The sequence below is a fragment of the Rhincodon typus genome, chromosome 4, assembly GCF_021869965.1.
Source record: "Rhincodon typus isolate 14 chromosome 4, sRhiTyp1.1, whole genome shotgun sequence".
Classification (NCBI taxonomy): Eukaryota; Metazoa; Chordata; class Chondrichthyes; order Orectolobiformes; family Rhincodontidae; genus Rhincodon; species Rhincodon typus.
This window is the reverse complement of record NC_063335.1, coordinates 21,602,277-21,625,984: the sequence shown is the minus strand read 5'-3', so window position 1 is coordinate 21,625,984 and position 23,708 is coordinate 21,602,277. Positions and strand designations below refer to the sequence as shown.

General features: G+C 38.5%; 1 protein-coding gene across 1 annotated transcript in view; it reads left to right on the top strand.

The window, feature by feature from the left end:
• Nucleotides 1-23,708, top strand: part of LOC109938338 (polyamine-modulated factor 1-binding protein 1-like) — a 414,237-nt gene that overhangs the window by 268,274 nt on the left and 122,255 nt on the right. The window contains exon 20 of the mRNA XM_048595662.1: nt 16,870-17,059. Coding sequence (XP_048451619.1) covers nt 16,870-17,059 — 190 coding nt within the window. The remainder of the gene's footprint in view (nt 1-16,869; nt 17,060-23,708) is intronic.

Genomic DNA, 23,708 nt, shown 5'->3' with positions numbered 1-23,708 from the left:
TATAGTTTTATAATTTTAATAAAGTTTGCTGATTGTAATACGGCTTATTAGGAGATGTAGTAATTCAAAATTAATTAAGTAAGAATTATTAGTCAATTACTACAGAGTCAAGATGACAGGTAGATGATGTGCTGTGACCGCAAGCTGTGGGAATATCTGGATGCTAGTGTAATCTACGGCAAACAAGTCTTCAGTAAGTAGTTGCATCTCAAATTCTTTAGCTCAGAGCTTATGAGCTACAAGCAGAGCTGCAGAGACTGCATCTCAAGATAGCAGGGACACTTTGACACTTAACTTTAGTGGGGGATAAATATCCCTTAGAATAGGGCCTTCTGTGTTGGCCAGTGGTCAGGGACAGTTTGATGTGACTGAGTAAGGTAGGTCAGGGCATCAAGAATTTATGGTGGACTAGCTTTGACCAATGCAATTGTTCGATAGATGTGAGGTCCTTGCAACCTTTATTCATAAAAGTAGTGGCTACAGAGGGTTTGAGCAATCTGACAATGTCACCATCATGCAAAATATCATTTAGGTGAGCTGGGGAGTTAATAGGAACGTAGTGTTAATAGTGGACAACATGGCTATGAAAATTAATATGGTTCTTTGCAGCTAGGAGTGAGGGTCCAAAAGACTGTGTTCCCTACCTCGTTCACCCTATGCATTATGGGATATGCATTATTAAACCCCAAGCACCGAGGGCCCCATCACTGATCTCTGCGGGTCCCCACTGGACACAAGCTAGCAGTAGGAAAAACACCCTTCGTCCATTACTCTCTGCATCCAGAAAAGATTTTTCTGATGAAGGGTCTAGGCCCGAAACGTCAGCCTTTCTGCTCCTATGATGTTGCTTGGCCTGCTGTGTTCATCCAGCTCTGCACCTTGTTATCTTGGATTCTCCAGCATCTGCAGTTCCTACTATCTCAGATTTAAATTTATTTTTTTTTTAGTATCTAAGTGCCTGGTTTAAATTAATTGGCTAAATCAAAGTATGTTGTCTTGATAACAAAACAAAATTGTGGCTTAGCCTGCTAACCATCTAGCTTTTTGATACAAATGTTACAGTTCAGGTGCTCTGTGCACCTACAAAACCACAAGCTGCCCACAGACTTTTTTAAAAAATCTCCTAGCTGAGAAAAAGGACATTAAAGGGATCGCGCACTGCTGTCCCCCCGTTATTTTATAAACATCAATATTTTACAAATTCTAACGACCTGCCTTCCGACTCACAAGTACTCTACCCAACTTCACAACAATTTCAAGACTAAACTCATTGGTGTTGCAGTTTGACCCATCTCTGAGGACCCCAGCATCAGAGATACTAACCTTCAACCAATTTAATTCAATGACCCAAGGAACAGTTCAAGCCATTGGTTACTCTGAAGACTATGGACCATGACAGCATTCTGCAATAGCACTGAATCCAACCCAACCAATAAGTGTTCAATTAGTTTGCCCTTGATCATCAGCAAAGTCAAGGAAGAATTGTTGATAGTTCTGTTGAGCAGTACTTGTAAATGAAACAGCTGCTCACTGACACTCAGTTTGTGTGCTGCCAGTACCACACAGCTCCTGGCATTTTATAGGATTTGTCCAAACATGGGCAAAAGAGCTGAACTCCAGAAGTGAGGTGAGAATGACTGGTCTTGACATTAAGGCAATATTTGACCAAGTGTGGCACCAAGTAATTCCAGTAAAATTGGAGTCCATGGGGATCATGGATAAAACTAATCACTTATTGGAGCTATACGCAACACAAAGGAAGGTGGTTGTTGTTACAAAGTTGTATAGAGTAATCGTGAATTGGAAAGCAGGAAGCTAGAATTTGTTTTTGTAAATAAAAATGATAAGAGAGAAGAGTGCATAGTCCTTTTAAGAGGTGATGTGCTTTTTTAAGCTTGGAGATTTAAACAAAAAAGTGTCTGTAAGCAGCTGAACAGATACAGACCATTCTGAAATGGAAACATATATCAATTGGCTGTGTGATTAGAAACCTTAGGCTTGTTTTGATGTTTTGGCCACCAGCTGAAATTAGCTAATTAATTTGAACCAAGCCCATTGAATTTAAACCAGATGGTTTTGACAACCTCAGACCAATGCTACTGTAAGAGAATTGATATGTCATCCAAGGTATATAGGGAGAGGATTTTTGAAAATCAATGTGAGAGCAGATGGCTATCTGAGAAATAAGCATCTAGCTCTCATAAGAATCACTAAGGTCTCTAAGAAAGAACCATCTATCCATAAAAGGTACCATGGCACTTCTACCTAAAAGTCCTCACAGAAGAATCACAGAAAAAATATCTGTGACAACGGATCAGCAGAAGAAAGGTGTTTATGACTTTGAGAGACTAAGTTTTAATTTATTTTCTTATTATTTGGGTTTATATAAGTGGGACTTGCGTTCATTGGAACAGCATACCAGTATAATTTAGTTCAGTTGGAAAATAGTTCATAGTTAAGGGGAAATTGTTCAGTTTGTCAGTAATTCTGTTAATTTGTTCACTGTTAGGGTTAAATAAAACAAATCATTACTTGTTACTTATAAAGTGAATATCAGGGATTTTCTTTCATTTAATCTCCCCTCCTTCATAACAATTGTTGAAGATCAGTCATTCAAGTTCCAGGACACCTCTGTAGGAATTTCTCAGGATAGTGACCTAGGCCCAATCACCTTCAGTTTCTTCATCAATGACCTTCCCTCCATCAGAAGGTCAGAAGTGGGAATGTTCACTGATGATTGCACAATATGCAGCCCCATTTGTAAATTCTCAAATATTGAAGTAGTCCTTGTCCATTTGAACTTTCAGATTAGGCTGAAAAATGACAAATAACATTTGTGCCATACAAGAAGAGAGAACCTAATATTTGTCCCTTGACAATGGCAGGAATGTGTAGTATTGACAAGATGTACTGCATTAACTCACCTCGCTTTCTTCCAAACCCATTACCTCTCCACCTAGGACATAGAGAGGGCAGAGGGAACTCCACAACCTGCGAGTTCTACTACAAACCTCGAATCATCCTGATTTGGAATTATATTGTTTTTCCTTCACTGTTGCAAAATCCTGGCACTTCCTTCTTAACAGCTTATAGGGTTAACAGCTATAGGGTTTCCCTATACCCCAAGAACTCCAGCGGTTCAAGGAGGTACTCAATACCAACTTCTCAAGGGCAATTAGTGATGGTCAATAAAGATTGGTCTAGGTAGCAATACCTTCGTCCCTTGAATGAATTTTTAAAAAGTTTCAGCCATTTAGCAATTCTCATTTGTTTTGAGAAGACAAAGGAACTGGTGGGAATGTAACAAAAAAATTATAAGACTTCAATAAACAGTATATATTATAGAATAACCATTTTTGGAATGTCATGGAAGTACTGAGAAATGAATTGAATTGACTAGGAAATCTACCATGTAGCTTATTGGATGATATCACAAACAGGCATTGTACAGGTAACAAAGTTACTGCCTGTGTTCACATGTTGAGTTTTATACTGGTGCTGAGGGCTAGTTATGTTCATTTCTATGTCTTTCATTCCCTCTTACTATGTGCTGGCAGGCACTATTAAAATATAAGAACCTATTAGAATGTGTGTTGCAATGAAGTTGTTTGACACTGCTAAAGTTCCCAAATTAATAGATAATTTTGTTAGGTTGTAATTGTAATGGATTCTTTGAATCTACAGATCAATGATTGATTTGTAGATTGTTCTGCATCTTCTGACCTTTTTCATGAGAATGTTAATTCAGTTAAAGAATTATAATAAATTAATGAAATATAAGATGTATACTCCACGGACATTTAAAAATGGCAAGTGGGAATCAGGTACAGAAGGCCCACCTCCCATTTCCATCACGTCCCATTGTTACCAGAAGGAGAATTCAGCATGATCATTTGATCGTGTTTGAACAGATCCTATTTCCTTTGTAACATGGGCCTAATCCACAGTACTGGAGTCACAAACTTTTAAACTAAATGTAAATGCTGTTGAAGAATGGTTGAGGCCTATACAACTGTTCCAATATCAAGCTCTTTAAATCCCAGACTTTAAAAATAAACAAAAACACATGTCTTATAGGTAATGGAGAATTCTCAACCTCTGACTTGCCCTTGATGCCACAATATTAATATGGATGGTCCAGTTCAGTTTCTGGGCAAGGGTAGCACCCAGGATGCTAATAGGCGGAGATTCAGTGATGGTAATGCCATTCTCTCATTGGAGATAGTCATTGCCTGACATGAGCGGTGTGAATGCTACTTGCTATTTTTAGCCCAAGCCTAAATGTGTCCATTTTTGCACATGGGCTGTTTCAGTATCTGAGGAGTATAGTCTCAAATGATACTGAACATTTGTCTAATCATCAGCAAAAATCCCCACTTCTGACCTCATGATAGAGGGAAGGTCATTGATGAAACAGCTCAGGATGGTCAGGCATGGGACACTACTCTGAGAAACTTCTGCAAAAATGTCTTGGGACTTATGTTTGTTGGAGGCCAAAAATCTAAACATCTTTTTTGCTCAGCTTTGTTTACAACCAGTTTTACCTCTCATTCCTATTATTTTCTGTTAAGATTCCTTGATCATATACTTGGCCAAAGGTTGCCTTGATGTCAAGGGGATCATTCTCACCTCACTCAATTCGGCTGTTTTGACCATGTTTAGATTAAGCACATAATGAGGCCAGGAGTTGAGTGGCCCCTGAGGGAAACCAGTTGAGTGTCAGTGAGCAGCTTATTGCTATGCTCCTGTTTGACAGTTCAGCAATGAGTTGGATTCGATTTATCTTGCTTTTTGTACATAGGACATTACTGGGCGGTTTCTATATTGTTAGAAAGATGCCAGTGTTGTAGCTATACTGGAATAGCTTGACTGGGGCAGAGTTAGATAAGTCGGGAGGGAGAAGTCTTAAGCACTGTGGAGCACAGGCACTGCAGTGGAACAAAATAGAAGTGAAAAACTGCAGAGCTGGACACCTGAAATAAAACCGGAAAGTGCTGCTAAAGCTCAGCAGGTCAGGCAGCATCTATGGAGTGAGAAACTTAATATTTCAAATCCAATATGGAACACAGAACATAGAACAGTAAAGCACAGGAACAGACCCTTTGGACCACCATGACTGTGCCAACCATGATATCATTCTAAACTAATCCCATCTGTCTACACATGGTCTGTATCCCTCTATTCCCTGCCTGTTCATTTGTCTATCCAAATGCATCTTAAACTTTGCTAACGTATCTGCTTTGCTAACATATCAGCATGTTCCAGGCACGTATCACTCTGTGTTAAAACATGCCTCGCTCATCTTTAAAGTTTACCCCTCTCACCTTTAACCTATGCCCCCTAATATTATGAGTCATATTGGACTTACAAAAGCTATATATACTGTTGCCCAGTAGCATCAGTGTGTACTATCTAATATCCTTAGAGAGCAGCTACCAAACCCACGAGCATTTCTATCTAGAAGAGCAAGGGCAGCAGATATGTGGGAACACCACCACCTTGCAAGTTCCCCTCCAAGTCACTGACCATCCTGACTTGGAAATATAACACTGTACCTTCAGTGTCACTGGATCAAAATCTGTAATTCCCTTGCCAAGGGCATTTTGGGCCTACCAACAACACATGGACTGTGGCAGTTTGAATGAATGAATGTTTTTTTATGAATGAATTATTATTGTCGTGTGAATTTTACAGTGAGAAAAACAATAAAATACAGTGAAAAGCTTTTCCACTGTCTCCACGATCCAGCGCCGTTTGAGCAGTTTTAAGAATAAGAAAATGATCGAAAGATATAGCTTAAAGAGAGTCCATCAGTCCAAGAAGACAGCTCACCATCACCTTCTCAAGAGCAATCAGGGATGGGCGATAAATGCTGGCTGGGCAGTGACACCCATGGCCCATGAGTGAATTAAAAAAGACTAGTTCTGAAGCATGTAAACCACTGCCACGATATTGTCAGGGTTCATTGCCTTTGCTGTATCCAGTGATTTCAGCTGTTTCTTGATATTACGTGGAGTGAATTGAATTTGTTGAATGATGGTACCTATAATGCTGCATTCTATAGGAGGAGGAGAAATAGATCATCTGTTTGGCATATCTGCAAGCAGATAGTTACAAATGCTTTCAGCCTTCTCTTTAGCTCTGATACACTGGGCTCCCTTTATAATTGTAGACAAGGATATTTCTGGTTGTTTTATTGTCCACTACCATTCTTCACTGGATATAACAGAGCTACAGTGCTGAGATATTTCCTGCATTTGAAGACATCAGATGCTGCAACACAACTAGGTCCACAAGTACCTTAATGGAGTTCACCTCCACTTGCATATTGGAAAGAATAGACTCCAAGATCTGTGTAAAAAGAAATGTGCCAAATTGGTATCAGTCTGCTCCAAGCTCCTTAACTTTAAATATGGACTTTTATTTCAGCTACTCAACATATTTTTGGTGTGTAATCCATCAGCCTTCGGATATATCTGGGTGATTCAAATTTCTCATCAGTCTCCTGCAACAATACTCATAACTAGGATTTGTTGACCCTGAAACAGAGAAGGTTCAGTAGGCTTATTTCTGGGATGAGGAAAGGTTAACCAGGTTAGGCCTGAATTGATTGGAGTTTAAAAGAATGAGAGTAGAGCTTATTGAAACTTGTAAGATTCTGAGAGGAATTGACGGGCTAGATGCTAAGGTGATCTCTGTGTTCATGTGGAAGTATACAACTTGGAGGCATTATTTAAAACTAAGGGGTCTCCCATTTAATATGGATATGCAGTGATTTATTTTCTGTCCAAGGGTAAGTGGTCTTTGAAATTCCATTCCACAGAGAGCATTGGAGCCTGGATCATTGCATATTTTCAGGCTGAGTTAGGCAGATTTCTAATCTGCAAAGGAGTCAAAGGTTCTGGGGTAAAGGCAGGAAAATAGAGTTAAAGCCACAATCAGATCACCATGGTCTTATTAAATAGTGCACCGCTTCAATGGGCTGAATGGCCAATACCTGTTCTGATTTCTGATGTTCACTTTGACTGCTTTGGGCACAATGTCCAAATGTTCTGTTATTCTTCTGAATTGCTGTTTGGCATTTTCCACTTTAAAGGTCCCATATAAATGCATGCCAATGTTACATTATTAGTTCTTTGAAAAATAAATAAATTGAAATTCATTGCCAAACTAATCCAAATGACCATATGTATTTGTTGATGGAAAATATAAGCATTCTCATTCATGTCAGTGTGTAAGAGTGAGGCAAACCAATTGCCTCAATTTAATTTGAATTATTTTGACTCAAAGCAAAACATTTAATCTTTCATTTGGATGTATTACACACACACACACATACACACACACACGGGACAGAGACATTGGACCACCACCTACAGTGTACACCACAGTGCATAGACTTGCCATGATTGCTGCCCAAAGGTTTCCCTTGGGTGATTCACTGGAATGCAGACTGTCCACGAAATTGAACATTAATAGTTCCCACTGGCTTTTAAGCAACAATAGCAACTTGTAAATTTATTGTGTTTTTAATGTAGCTAAACATTCTGAAGTGCTTCATACAAGTGTTGTCAGATTACTTCTACACCAAATCACTTGAGAAGCATAAGGAAAGATGCCCAATTACTGTTAAAATAAGATTTTTCAGCAACATCAACTTGCATTATTTGAATTAATGAACAAAATTTGAGACCAAGTGACATGAGATACTAAAATAGATGCCTGAACACTTTGTCAAAAAAGTAGGTCTTTTTATAAGAAGTACGCTTAAAAAGGAACGACGGCGTGGTTTAGGTAGGGGAATTCTGGAGTTTAGGCAGCTGACTTCACAGGGGAGCAATGAAAAACACATGCTTACTAAGCCAGAGTTGTAGGAGTTCAAAGATTGTGGAGCAGTTTTCTGGACAGGATTGCAGAGATCGGGAGCACTGACACCTTAGAGGAAATCGAAAACAAGGATGCAAATTTTAAAGTCAAAAGTCCAAGGGCCAAGGTCAGCCGGCAAGTGCAGGAGATGGGCTAATGGGATTTGGCGCAAATAGAATATGGACAACAGTGTGGCATGAATTCAAATTTAGCTGGGAGGCAGCCCAACAGTGCATTGGAATAGTTGAGTCTTATGGAGAAAATCCATAATTGAGTGGACTTGACAGGCACCCTATTGTGAAAATGATGGTTTCCATCATGAAATCTGTACACAACACAAAACCTGTTATGGTTTAATATGGAAATGCACTCTGAAATACCCTACACTTTTTTTAATATCACTTTTTTTTGGACAGATTCTTGGCAATATTGCCGGTCTAAATGAATTTATTCACGTTTTACACACAAACATGCCTTAACCTCTAACAAAGATGTTCCGCAACCAGACCCAAAGGGTACCTTAGGAGCAAATTACTGCAGATGCTGGAATCTGTGCTGAAAACAAAAAATACTGGAGATCACAGTGGGTCAGGCAGCATCCATGGAGAGAAAGCAAGCTAACGTTTCAAGTTTAGATGACTTTGATGAACAGTCATCTAGACTCAAAACATCAGCTTGCTTTCTCTCCATGGATGCTGCCTGACCTGCCTGCTGCGATCTCCAGCATTTTTTGTTTTCAGCACAGATTCCAGCACAGATTTCTCCAGCCCTAACCTCTTACACCAACACCAAATTTTTATTAAACACAATGCTCAATTTTTCTCATGCATCACCCATGCCAGCCAATGCACCTAATACCTTCTACATAAACCTTCATACATGATCCCTCATAACCCTGTACCAAATTAGTGCCTACTTCCTCTCACCACCCTTTTCCCATGCCAATGCATTAAGTACCCAGGTACATAGCAGAATGAATATAATCGCTTAAAATTCTATATTGCAGAAAACACTATTTATTGCAAGAAAGCACTCTGATTTATAAAAGCACATTTTGATATATGTTGGCATTTCTTGACATGTAACTTACACACATTTCTTGATAGGTCTTGACAAGTCGTAGTTCCAAAGGCTTTGTGCACCTTCTACACATAACCTTCTCCACTGTTAATAGTCCCAAAAGGCACCTAGAGCCCACTCCAAAGGATAGTTAAAGTGCCTCTCAACCACTTCCTCCCCCCACCAAAGGATCCTTGAACCTCACCTCAAGGTCCCCTGGGACTATACTTGCAGAGATATCTCTCCAAAAGTGTATCTAAGCTATCCAAAAGAAATGCATTGGAACCAGATCTGCTTCTATCTGGTCTGATCTGCACACTCTGGATACAATCTAGGCAAAATCCTATATTAGTGAAGGAAGCTAATCATTTAAAGGCCAGCTGCTTCCAGTAACCGCACATGCGCAAAGCACAGTCTGTCTCCAATCTCCAAATCCCCCCCGCCCAGCCAGCCCCCTTTAAAATGAGAAATGCCAAGTTTGGGGATGGGACTTGAGATTCCTAATTTCTTCAGGCAATTTTGCTGCAACTTAAACACATTTCATCATGCCAAAAATGGGGGTCTAAATTTAACGACAGAAACTTTATACCCAAACATATCTTAGAACGTTGTATTTATTTTCTTTTTACATGAAACTGAATAAAAGAAATTTCATCATGATCTTAACTATTTTTTATTGTTTGGCATGATTTTTTCTTTGTGGTATAAATTTTAAAATGTAGAAGTCGATCTCAATCTTATTCAGTGCAAACCTATCATTGCAGATGGGTGTATTACAAATGGTATCGATCTAAAGTTGTTTTGTGCAGGAAACCTTTGTTCAAAAGGAATTACTTTTTTTTATTTTCCTAATTCATAAACACAGCTCTGTGAACGTTACCTGAGAAAGACTAGGTAAAAGCATCTGAGAAATCGCCTCTTAACAAGAATCCATTGATCATCTTAAATCAAAAGAATATGTTTGACATAAGATTACCTGCCAGTTTGAACATTAGGTACATTGTGTTATAGCCCTGGGCAGTTGTAAGTCTGCCAAAGGGGTTGTAAATGAAGTGTGCTGCTGATCATGCTGGTGCCTCAACCAATTAAGGAAGAACAAAAAATTTAAAGAAACTTGCTTATTATGGAGAATTAGAGGTGTTGCATTTAGCATTTTTGCAATATTTATTTATTGTAAATGGTCAGGAATTATATAATTCTTTTAATGATTTTCTGTTTTGTTTACAACGATTGCTGCATTCACATTTATTTTGAAAACTGACAACTAATAATGTTTAATGTTATGTTTAATCTTTAACATTATCTCTAAAAAAATCATGTGGCATGTTTAAAATTGGAGGGCAAGGGATTGGGCAGGGAGTGCTAGGGAAGAAATTGAGATGTGGCCATTTCTGGGTGTAGTGGGGGATGTAGCGTGTACACCATCTAAGCCGCTGTAATGCCAGTTTGTTGACAAGTCATTCGTAGTATCAACTGAGGAGAGAAATAGAGGCCAGAGCATGAGGAGGGTGAGATTGAAGGATGAGGTGTTTTGGGAAGCACAGAATCTGGATAAGTGTGTGGGATGTGGTTGTTTCTGGAAAGAGCAGCATTTATTGCCCATTTCTAATTATCCTTGAAAAGTTTATTCTGTTAGCTTCCCTTTTGAATATGACTGAGTGTTTTGTATAATCATACAGTATTTGTGTTTATTTGCATGCAGATGGTGAGCGTTAACTAGGGATTCATTTCTGTCCTAACAAATGAATACAGATTGAAAGTATGGTTGTTAGGTTAAGAAGTGCATGTTGGTAATGTGTAGCTGCAAATAAATGCTCAAACCTGTACAAAGCCTAACTCCAGTTTCATACTTCACAAGCTGCCTTTCTGAATTATAACATTGTAGCAGAGCGTAGTTGCATAAAAAGTGAAGGTTGGAAATTGTTTTCAGAAGGAGAACAAGAATTCTAGTAGCCATTGTGGAAAATGGTAGAAAATTAGTATTATTTGGCAATATATGATTAGTTTCCAATGAATTTCAATAAACAATCACAATTTATGTCCTACCAAAGACACAGCAGGCTATGGCCTTGGTACTGTTGCCTCCTTTAAGTGGTAAAATAAAAACTAAAGTATTTTATGAGCTGGACCCCTGTGGCTTAGATAGTGATGAAGATTTGGATTGTCTATTTCGGGTCTTGGATGACAGTTACCCAAAAGGTACTGTAGAAATCTTGTAAACTATTGTAAGTTTTTGATAGTACACTGCCACTTTCAGACCTTGTATTCATCCTGCAGTCCCTGGTTTTCTCCACAAAAACTGAAAGAGCCTCAGACCTGTTGGACAATTGATAAGGCTGAGTTGCATCCACTTCTACCTTCTCATTACTTACATCAGTCTCACTTGCAGTTGCACCCTCCTGTCCCTGTTCATGGAACAAAGTGGATGAACGAGGGGTGCAACCACCTATTGAATCAAAGTGTGAGGATAACATCTCCCTCTGTCAATGTATTGCATCTTGACTGCCAGCACACTGACTCTGAGCCAAAGTTCCTTGAGTTGCAGATACTTACTTGCAGATGACTTTGCCTTGGATTAAAATGGCGGCCATGAGTTTCCACAAACTGCAGCTGCAACATATCATCTCCCCTGCCATCTTCATTAATTTTTAATTAGTTTTTTAAATTAACTAATTAATTAACTTACTTATTCGTGTTACCATTATTAATTTTAATCACTACCTCTAGTCTTGCCTTTGCTCATCTTCTTATTTCAATTATTGTTCAATTTACCACTTGACTGTTAGTCCAAACTTCTAGATTCCCAATCGCTTAATGTCACTACGTTGCCACTATTCTTCTGTACACATTGTTTGCATATGCAGGAACCCTAATAACTGTTTCAGGTATGCACTGCACAATGATTGACTATGTTGCATTCTGAATTATAAAATCCTGTATGTTTAAACAATCAAACTGTTTTCAGAAATAGTTGTAAAAACTTTAACAAAAACGAGCAACAAATGTTTGCACTCAGTTAAGTATTTAGCACTGTTGTTCCCAACCTTTTCAGTAACATGGCACACTTCAGTGAGACAAACAATTTCATGGCACACCCATATTTTTCAGCTGAATTGATTGTTCATAAACATCACATTTACTTTCATTTACTGTGATTATGCCAGTGGTTTAACCATAAAATATTGTTTTAGGGAAAGCTATACTTGTTTTCCGATGATTTTCGTTAACTTTGTACAAAATTGCAAAGTACACTTGAACAGTTCTTATGGCACACCACTAAAAACTATTGATTTAGAAACCCAAGTCTTCTATGTAATAGTGGAAGCCATAAGTTTAAACATTTCTGTGACTGTTGATTCATATTAATCATGGTGCTGTATAATTATTAACTCTATGTTTCTTCCATACAAAACAGTGCAAGTGTTCAGAAGATAATTGGTTTGGTTTTCATTCCATTTCATATTTATTGATTTGCAGTTCAGTATTTTTACTATACAATCTCACCCTTCTTGTTAAGGTTATGGTGACAAGGGAGGAATCTTGGTCACTTGAAAAGTTTAAAATTGATAATGAGGTATTAGATAAGCTGTTGGTATTTAAAATTGACAAGGTATTGGAACCAGATGAGATGCATCCAAGAATGTTGAAGGAAGGGAGAGTGGAAATTGCAGAGACAATAGCAATACTCTTTTAATCTTCCCTGGATTTGGGGATGGTGCTGGAGGATTGCAGAATTTAAAATATTGCACCCTTATTCAAAGATGGTAAAGATAGGTCCAGCAATTAGAGTAGTCAGTTTAATGTTGGTGGGGAAACTCCTAGAAACAATTATTTGGGTAAGAATTAATAATCGTGTGGAAAAATGTGGCTTAATTCGGAACAGTCAGTATGGACTTGTTAAAGGAAAATCAGATCTAATTAATTTGCTCGAGTTTTTTAAAGAGTTAGCAGTGAGGAGTTGACAAAGTCAAGGCTGTTGATGTCATCCATGGACTTCCAAATGATGTTGGATACAGTACCATGCAAACATGCAACAGACTTTTGAGGAAAGATACAGGCCATGGAAGACAACAGACAGTTGCAACAAGGGTACAAAATTAGCTGAGGGATAGGAAAAAGAAAGTAATAGTTAATTTTTTTTTTGGACAGAGTAACTAGAAAGAAACTGTTCCCACCCATAGCTGAATCAAGAACCAGAGAGCAAACTTCTTCACAAAGCAAGTAGCTAAGCTATAGAGCACACTGCCTTGAAGTGTGGTGGAGGCAGGTTAACTTGAGGCATTCAGGAGACCAATACATTATTATATACACAGAAATAATATGCAGGGTTGAGGAGAAAAGGCAGGAGATTGGTGCTACTTCAATTGCTGAAAGAGTTGATACACAAGTGATGGGCCGAATGCCCTCCTCTTGCCCTGTAGCAACTCTGTGATTCCGTGGTCTTCATTTTAGCTAGTTAACGTTTACAGTGAACTGCATTGTTATTGTCTTTTTTTGGCAAGAAATTTGTCTTGAATCTGTGAGATCATTTGAAATTTGTAGCAAATGAAGAAACTGTCCTTTTCAGATTATATATATATATTGCACATCGGCAAACGTTTATTCTAGACATTTTTTTCAGCAGTTAACACAAATGTAATGAACCAACTTGATTGTTGTCCTTTAATGTTAATTCATTTGGGTAAGATGATGTTAGCTTTTCTATGTCCCAGAAATATAGCGCCATCTATTGCTTTATTCTATGTGTCAGTTATTGCAATATCCCCTTCTTACTTGAGAGAATACCATCACCAAGGAAGTTCTAGATATCATAGAAAACTTGATCGTTGTGACAGAGCTGAACGTTAAACCCACAGTAGAGGATCTTAGCAAAGCTATTTAGTCATTTACCATGGACAGTACTCTAGGTACTGATGTTATACTGCCTGAAGACTTCAAGGATAGTACCTAGCATTTTAGCAGCAATTTCATGAACTTGTCCCTGCTGGAGGGAGGAGGCAGCCTCCAAGGCTATGTATGATGTGAAAATTGTGATCTTGTACATGACAAGGGTGACCACAATGAATGCAATAACTAAAATTGTGTCACTCTGCTAAGTATCTTGAGAAAAATATTTGCCCATGCCATGTTGGCCTTGTCAGGGTGAAAATCCTGGCTGATACAAAAATCTGGGAGAAAGAATGGCCTAATGACAACTGTGTAACTACTACTAATTGTTGTAAAACTCCACCTGGTTTATAAATGCCCTTCAGAGATAGAAATCTGCCTTTCTTACCTGGTTTGACCTACCTGTGACTTCAGATCCAAAGCAATGTGGTTGACTCTTAGCATTTCTCTGGAAACTAGGGGTAGGTAATAAGTGCTGGCCTAGCCACTGATGCCTACATCTCATGATGCTAAAATCACATATATTGCAAAAGCTGCAGATGTTATGCCCAAGTTCAATATGGGAATTTGAAACATGGCCAAGGTCACCAAACTGAGAGTCTAACAAGCCCATTTCTTCAGTGCATTCTTCCACTGTAGTTAGACTTGGACCACGTGTGCCAGTCAAAAGAAAGGGCTTAATAATTTGCACCTTCACTCTCTCAGATGATCTTCAGAATTTCTTGCTTATCTATGTCACTTCCTCATCCAATGGCAGTTATCCTGGCTTGACCACATTTATTCAATTGATGACAGGCGTATACCAAAAGACCATCAATAATATGAACTTTGGGTCACAACTTCCTGGAAGTCTGTACCTTTACTAAAAGGACACCTGCAAATGAGATATGAAGGTGGTAAATATTGACACAACAATTGGGAGACATTTGCCAATTACTGTGACCTCTTGCAGATGACTGTTTGGGGGTCATTGGAAGAGAGCAGCAAATAGGAAGCCTCAACTGACAGAGAAGAGGTATCAGAGAAAACAGAAGTCAGCGAATCCTGCATCATCCTAACCTATTGTCTTCTTTGATGCAGCAGAAACTGCAAGGCTAGAATTGGACTTTTGAGCCACAGCAAGCAATCCTTAACACCGAGCTGGCCACCACAGTGCAAACCAATGTTTCACATGACAAAAGTCTGCCAATGCATGTTATGAGTAGACTCCTCAAGTCTACTTGGTCATTCAATTAGATCATAACTGATCTAGGTCTGAACTCCACTTTCCCACCTGCTCTTACTTGTTTACAGTCTTTCTCAAATTAGAATATATTCAATGACTTACCTTCCACAATTCACTTTGTTCAAAAATTCTAAAGATTGATGACTCATTAAGAGAAGAAATTTTTTCCTCACCTGTCTCATAGGTGGACATCCCCTTATTCTGAAACTACTAGCTTTCGGATTAATGGCCTGTATTGATTGTGTGACTGACTGCTCTTTTGCAACTCCAAGTATCTCATGAGCACAGATAGCCCAATTCACCTTTAGAAGAATGATCATGGCTACCAGACCCCCTTTCCCACGGTCAACTAATCCCTATTGGGTCACTCCCTGCTCAACAGATTGAATGTCTCTAAAGCTAACGCTGTATGGATTTTCTACACTCAATAGCCACTACGTTCTGTTGCATAAGCAGCTGCCTGAACCTTCATACTTTTATACAATAATATTAAATGGGTTCATCTCCTTTAAAGATACCCCACTACTCAGATGATTGCAACACTTCATGGTCACTTTGCCAAAAAAACAAAATCATTTTCTTTCCTTTAATGTTTATTAATTAACTCATTTGCAAGATGAACTGATAGCACTGACATGTTTTGGTGGGCTACTGTTATATGACTCCTGCACCTTTTCCAAAATCCATGTTCAGTGCCATCACATCAGAAAGTTAAAATGCCAGTCAAAACCCTGAAATACAGCCTTTCCTGCCTCCTATTTTGCCTATTCAATGAAATAAAAATTCAACCCTTTTCTTCCCCTCACAACTTGCTTTCCCATATATTTTTGTTTCATAAGTAAATTTTGGTACAATATATTCAATTTCATCATTGAGTCATTAATTCTTGGCCCTCCACTAAACATATATTTTTCTTTCAACCATGCTACCATTCTGTTACTCTGCATCCTAAAATCTAACTGACCTAATTTTCCAGTGTCCGTACTAATTCAAATTATCTCAAGAACAATAATATACTATGACCTCTCCAGTCCAGAAATCTATTGTTCAGAAATACAAGTTGTCTAGAAATCTTTTGAGCAGACCCAAGCAATTTCTTCAGCATCATCAGCATCACTTTAGTTCAGTACTTTGGGAATAGAATGAGGGACATACGGTATTTGATAAAACAATTTTTTATTACTGCTTTATACTGTTATATGACAGTTTCATATTTCAGGTAGATATTTATGTCAGCATTGTTTTTTGATTCACACAGAAATGTGATAATTGTGTGACAACTGTGACATTTCAATATCATTCCATAATCTAGAAAATTCTGCCATCTTAAAATGATATAGTCCTAAGCATTCTTGACTAGAGACATTACAATGAATAACAGTTTATAAAATTGGTTGAATTATATGAATAATCAACACACAATGATAAAGAAAGTCTGCATTAATTGTTCTGAGTTTGTACATTGCAGTTGATCTACTCCCGAGGAGAATCAACAAGAAATCCTATTTCTGATTGCTGTTTCATTATGCTTTTTGGGAACGCATGTAAAGGGAACAGGATTTGGCTCAGTGGTGTTTTCCTTAACAGTGGGGTAGCTGACAGTGATCAAGTCTTCCACATTTATATGACTAGCATAGAACAGAATACCTATGGGAACTGTGCCTACCAGAGAATTAATGCTTTCAGATAAGAAGGGGAGAAAACAAGTGACGAAAATAAACATAAAATTGGTTTCAGCTTGTGTATTTGCATCCAGTATTAAAATCTTGGAATACTATTTTACGGTATTAATAGGACAATGCAAGATAAATGATTTCTTTGTCTAACTGTAGCTCAAGAGCTTGCCAGTCGAGAACAAAAGCTGATTTTGATGGAGTCAAACTTACAAGCTACTGAGAAGCAGCTCAATGATCAGATAGCTGAGGTAGTCCATCAAGAGCAAAGGCAACACAAATTACATACTGAACTCGAAACACTTAAAAAGCACCTTGAAACTACCAAGGAAGAGATTAACAAGTACAAGTGAGTTTTTGTTCTTTTATAAATATTTTCTCTGTTTGCTGATTTTAATACTATAATGACTTAATTTATTATTAAATGGCAATTGTTTCCTTTCCTTATTATTTAAGTAAAGCTTCATATCCTATTCAGTTCTCTAAGCTAATTCTATAATGTGACCTTTGTTTAAACCAATTGAATTTTGGTCTGAGAATAAAACAACAATGGGTCATCAACGGTATCTGCTGTTCCCCAATTCAAGGATGACGTATGCTCAGGGTTGCGAGTTTCTGCCGTTGGTCTTCTCAACCCTGAAGAGGCTGGTTGTGATGTACATTAAGAATTTTGACTGAAACGTAGGAAGTATGATCAAGAAGTTCATAGGTGGTACAGAAATAGATGCACTGACATCAATGTGTTGTTCAGATGGACAGAGCAGTGACAAATACAATTCAACCCAGATAAGTGTGGAGTCATGTATTCAAGATAAAGGATTATACTCACTTGTGATGCCAAGGCACACAAGGCTCTGGAACAAATGCTGAAAAATGGGTCAAAATATTCAGGTGTTTGTTATTGATAACACAGACTTGATGGACTGAATGGCTTTTTTCTGTACTTTAGACCTCTATTACACTATGACTGATGAACCCTGGAAAGTACTGAAATCAGAGGGACGTTGGTCTTATCCACAGATCCCTGAAGATAGATGGCAGGTAGATAAGGTGGTGAAGAAGGTGTAAGGGATACTTAGCCAAGGTACAGAATACAATCGAGGGAGGTTGTGTGGAACTGTATAAAATGCTGGTTAGTCCACAATTGAAGTACTGAGTGCAGTTCTGGTCACTTCTTTAGGGAAAGATGTGCTTGCATTAGTGAAGGTGCAGGGGAGTTTTGCCAGGATATTGCCTGTGCTGGAAGGTCTAAACTATGAAGAAAGCTTAAGTATAACGGGCCTGCTCTTTGGAGCACTGAAGGTTAAGAGGCTACCTGATTGAGGTATGGAAGATTATAAGGGGCGTAGATAGGGTGGATAGGAAAGCACATGTTTAGTTAATTGGTTAGCACAGTACATAGTTCTAACAGGTAAGAGCCTAAAAGAGTTAGAGACAAAAAGACTGCAGATGCTGGAATCCAGGTAGACAAACAGGAAATTAGGATTTGCATAGTCAGAGCTGGGAAGACATGATATGCCAAATGGCTTCCTTTTGAACTGCAGATATCTATGAGTCCACCTACAGTTAACCTCATTAGTAGCATCTCCTTACAGAAACTGTTGCTAATTCTTAATTACCAGCACTTAGGCACAAATGCCTTAACTATCAAATCAAATTTAAAAGATCCTATAACTCTCTTTCCCTTAAACCATTTCCAGCTTGTGGATATTGTTTTTATAGTTTCCACATTTTAATTATTGTAATTCATTCTTTTCACTACAAGCTTTATAAATTCTTATTGATTTATTCAATCAAATCACATCCTGATACATTATTCCGTGTTCTCAAAACAAGACACATTTACTGTTCCCAGCTTTTCTTTTCATTATTACCATTCTATCCCATGCATGAGTCTTAGAGGACATCTACTGTCCAATAAAAAGATTTTTACATTCTTTTTAAAAATAGAAATCAGGCATTCCTATTTGATTTCAGGCCCTGGCATTTCTTGCATGTTCATTTTTTTCACAGTTAGTTATCTCAGGTTTCCAAATATAACTTTCTATTCCTTTAGACATTTCATATCTCAAAAATATTCCAGATTCAACTGATAGCCTCCCTTTAATGTTGAAACTCTTTTTAAAAACTCATTGCTACCAAGAACCTATGTGTATTTTCAACTTGTTATCATTACTGAGTGCCCTATGGATTCAGACATCAAAGGGAGATGTCTTTCTCCAAACATTAGCCAGCACACCAGTGTGGTCTTTATTCCCTGTTTGCTTCTGTTATTACTGACAATGTGAATGAAGATTTAACCCTTAACTAAATACTATTGATTCAACACATTCAGCTCCCCACTTTTGTTTATTCCTGTGTGAGTTTGTTGATTTTAACACTGTCCTCCACCAATGTTTTACAGGGTTCAACAGTTCCTTAATTTGTCTTGCTCCTTGCACTTCCACTGGCCTCGGCATTTCCTACGTAGCTATAGGGATATTCCTATTTATCCTATGAATTTACATTGCCCAAATACTGAACCTCCTGCTTTCCTACCTAAGTTTTTCCCAGGCTTTCTTTAAAAACAACTGCTTCCATCAGTTCAAGGATATATAGAAAAGCCCTATTTTTTCTTTAACGGCTCCTGACGCGATCAAAAGATCACTCACAAATTTGATCACTTACTCTTAATGTAAGTTTCCCATTGAGTGCTTGATATAGGAACTTTGATCAAGTTATTTATTAATCTCAATTTCAGAAAGAATTATGTGCAGATTTGGTGATTTTAAATAGTACTTCTATATCAGAGAAACAAGCAATCATAATTAGTTTAGGGTGCTCCCATTCCAAACTTCTAATCCAAATTTGAGTCTGTAAATTTAGTAATGTCACACACCTAGCAATGTGGAAGGTGCATCATGAAACTAAAAGGAGAGCTGTCAGCACAAAGCGTTAACTCTCTGTAATCTGAGAAAGTCACCAAGTCACACCATGTCAAAATTTTATGTACTTGTTTTAAGAAATTGCTGAGAACTATAATTTCAAAGTCTTTTTCAATTTTTTTGTTTTTTCTTTGACTTTGTGCTACCATTTCACTTATTTCAAAGACATTTGTCATTATTTCTGTAAACTAAGACCAACATAAAAAATAATCCAAGTATACACATAAGATGTTTCTCATATCTCTTTGTTTACCCTTTTCCCTAAAAAATTCCAAATCTGAGATCAAAATGAGTATCTGGCAAATTTCAGCTGATTGGTCTCTTACAGGAACAAATGGAGCTTCTCACAGCACAGAGAGTTGTTCTAAAATAAAAACTTAGGAATAAAATTCACACTTTTTCCATAGCTTTCATGTTATTTTTCAAGGAAATTTTGAATCAGGGGTGGAGCAGAGGGATAAGCACTCTTACCTGTACTGTCTTAACTACACTCCAACAGAGTTCGAGTTTACCAGCCTTGGTTTTCTAGATAGCAGTGACAGCTGCCATCCGTTCAGAGTTGTTTTGCCTTCAACAATTCGATTTTAGCTAAACATAGGAATATGTTTGTTTCATGTTCTAACTTTTCTCTTATTTCGATATTTTCTGTCTATGAACCAGTTCCAATGTTGGGAATAATAGCATGTTTTCACTTATATTACACTTTGTTTTGTGTAGTACAGCAGCGCTTTCCTGGCAGACATCACTTTTCTTTTGCAGCTTATTTATCCCATAGCTCTTTATTTTCCATTCCAGTATGTAAAGCGCACAGATGTGCACTGTCAACCAGCTTATTACGGTCTGAGTCTATCTAAGTTGCTCCTTTAGGAATCTTTTTAGAAAGCTTATCGAGGACGTTCTCAAAGTTTCCTCCACATATTTCTACAATTTTCACCACAGTCCCCGCTACTATTACTCCCATCTTTTCCAATAAACTGGCTACCAGCCACATTCTAGAGTACTCCAATGCCATCGTGCCTTCCTATTTTACTTAATAATTACTCAACATACGTTTAACTGCAATCTAAGACTGCTGCTTCTCAGCTCCTCAAATCTAAAGCCAATTAAACATTGATTTTTATGATGTCACACTTTTGATACCACTGTTAGATTTTGAGTATTAATTAATGTCTTCTTGTACTGTAGTGCAGTCAGCCGTTGTGATTTGTTACATGTTTCATTATACACAGCTGCAGGAGGTAAAATTGCTCACCAATCAGCTCCAATTTATTTAGCTCTACCACTGACTGCCTTTCTCTGAGTCCTTCACTCGCCTGCTCCTTTAGCTGTTGCTGACTACCTGTCCTAGGATCTTTCTCTCACTAATGGAGAGTTACCAGACTCAAAATGTTAACTCTGCTTTCTAGCCACAGATGCTGCCAGACCTGCTGAGTTTCTCCAGCAATTTCTGTTTTTGTTTCATTCTCTTGCCTGCTCCTCTAGGTATTGTTGACTGTCTGTCTGCTTTTGTAAGTTGCTCCCTGAGCTGATGCTGCTGTCACAAAGCCCTCCTCTCACCTGTTTCTCTTAATTCCACTGTACAAAGGGCAAGTTGAAAATGTTTTATTCTTAATCCCATAACTTCAAAATTATAGCTACAACTTTTTAAAGTCTCAAGCTTAAGGGAGGCTTATGGGTGTCCTCTATTGCTGATCTCATTTATAAATTTAATGTGCGCACCGTTCCTTACTCTTGCATCCTTGAGTAGGGCTTCTAGGTTTGAGAAGATGGATGAGCAAACTGCTGATGCCTTTTTTTCCCCTTTAATCTCTTATTTCCTGATCCAACAACACTTCTTAATATTTTGATTAAAGAAGTTATGTCTCGTTCAAAGTATACAATAACATCCTGATTGTGTAAACTATAAATCCACTGACTTCACAAAAAAACTTGCCTTGTTATGGTCCAAATCCGTGCACTTAGATCCAGCCCTGACTTAGTTATTAAGCCTGACAATAAGGATGGTGCTGTTGTAGTCAGGCGTACTGACCTCTACATTGCAGAGGCTCAGCGCCAGCTCTTAAATACTTCTTATCTTCCCCTCGACCATGACCGCACCATTGCACATCTGGCCACTGTATCAACCATGGTCACTGACTTCATTTCATCTGGTGATCTCCCCTGCACTGCCTCCAAGCTGATAGTTCCCCACCCCCCACAGTTCGCTTCTATCTCCTTCTGAAAATCCACAAACAAGACTGTCCGGGTAGACCCGTTGATTCATCCTGCTCCTGTCCCTCAGAACTCATCTCTTCCTGTCTTGACTCAGTCTTTTCTCCCTGGTCCAGTTCCTGCCGATGTACATCTGTGATTCATCTGATGCTTTACGCCAATTTCGAAATTTCCAGTTTGCATATACTAGCTGCCTCCACTTTACTATGGATGTGCAATTCCTTTGCATGTCCATCCCCCACCACGTTGGTCTCAGGGCTCTCTGCTTCTTCCTGGAACAAAGGCCTGAACTGTCCCCCAACCCACCACCCTCCTCCACTTGGCCAAGTTCATCCTCACCCTCAACAATTTCTCTTTTCATTCCTCTCATTTTCTTCAGGTCAGAGGGGTGACCATGGCTACTCACATGGGCCCCAGTTATACCTGTCTCTTCATGGGGTACATGGAGCATCCCTTGTTCCAGTCCTATTCCAGGCCCCACTTACAACTCTTTCTCCGATATATCGATTATATCATTGGTGCTGCTTGCCTCCCTCATCCGGAATTGGAAAAGTTCATCGATTTCGCCTCCAGTTTCCACTCCCTCCCCACCATAACCCCCCACCACAATCTCCCTTTCACCTGGCCTATCTCTGACTCCTTCCTTCCCTTCCTCGACATCTCTGTTTCCATTTCTGGGGATAGACTGGCCATTAATATCTTCACCTATCATTTACTCTTGACCTCCTCCCCCACCCTATCTTCTGTATATAAACCAATATTTTCCTAGCTACCATCAGTTATGAGGATGGGTCACTGGACCTGAAACGTTAACTCTGATTTCTGTTCACAGATGCTGCCAGACCTGCTGAGCTTTTCCAGCAACTTCTGTTTTGGCTCCAGGAACATTTGAGCCTCTTTTATAGACAGTGTGCTCAGCTGTAAGAATATTTCACTTGACATTACAATTGAGCTTTAAAGAGGTTTACACTAGCTATATTATAAGGAATAACCACTCTTTTTGGTGATTTCAGCATTTTTCCATCCCCAAACCTGTAACAGGTAGAAGTCTCAAATTCCATAGCCTTGTTTTCGACCTTTTTATAAAAAGAATCTAGCTAATATTGTAACAAACCCACTCCAGCCAATATGGACGTGCCTCCACTGTCCACCACAGTACAATTGAATGAACTTGTGTCTATATCACGGACAGATTAAGAGTTCTAAAATAAATCTCTCTCCTTATTCTCGTCATCTGTCTGTAAACGGATTTTGATTTACTTTGAACAGTGCTGGTGTTTTCTCTAACCCTTTCTGTTTATGGACTCTGACTTTGTATGGTCCACAACAACACTGTTCTAAAGTTAAAAGCAAGGTACTGGGATCATTGGTTCACATTGGAAGGAAGGTCAGGTAGAAGCTATTGTCAAAGCCTAGAGGCTCAATGACTGGAAGGATGACTTGGAAATTCTATTAATTTATGAACAATATATAATGCATGTAAGGCATGATCAGATTTTGACAATCTTAGAAAGAAGGATGGATATTTATGAACGAAGATAGAATAGAATTTAACAGAACATATCCAAGATTACAAAATTTTTAATAGAGATTTCTAATGCAATGCTGAAACAGCCAATAGCCTATATTTGTACAACAAAAACAGAAAGTGGAGAAACTCAACATTTCAAGTCCGGTGACCCTTCTTTAGAAGGGTTCTGAAGAAGGGTCACTGGACTCGAAACTTTCGCTCTTTTTCTCTCCTCAGATGCTGCCAGACCTGCTGAGCTTCTCCAGTAATTTCTGTTTTTGTTTCAGATTTCCAGCATCCGCATACATATACCGTATTTGTGCCACTCCGCAAGTAATTATAGCATTTTTTTC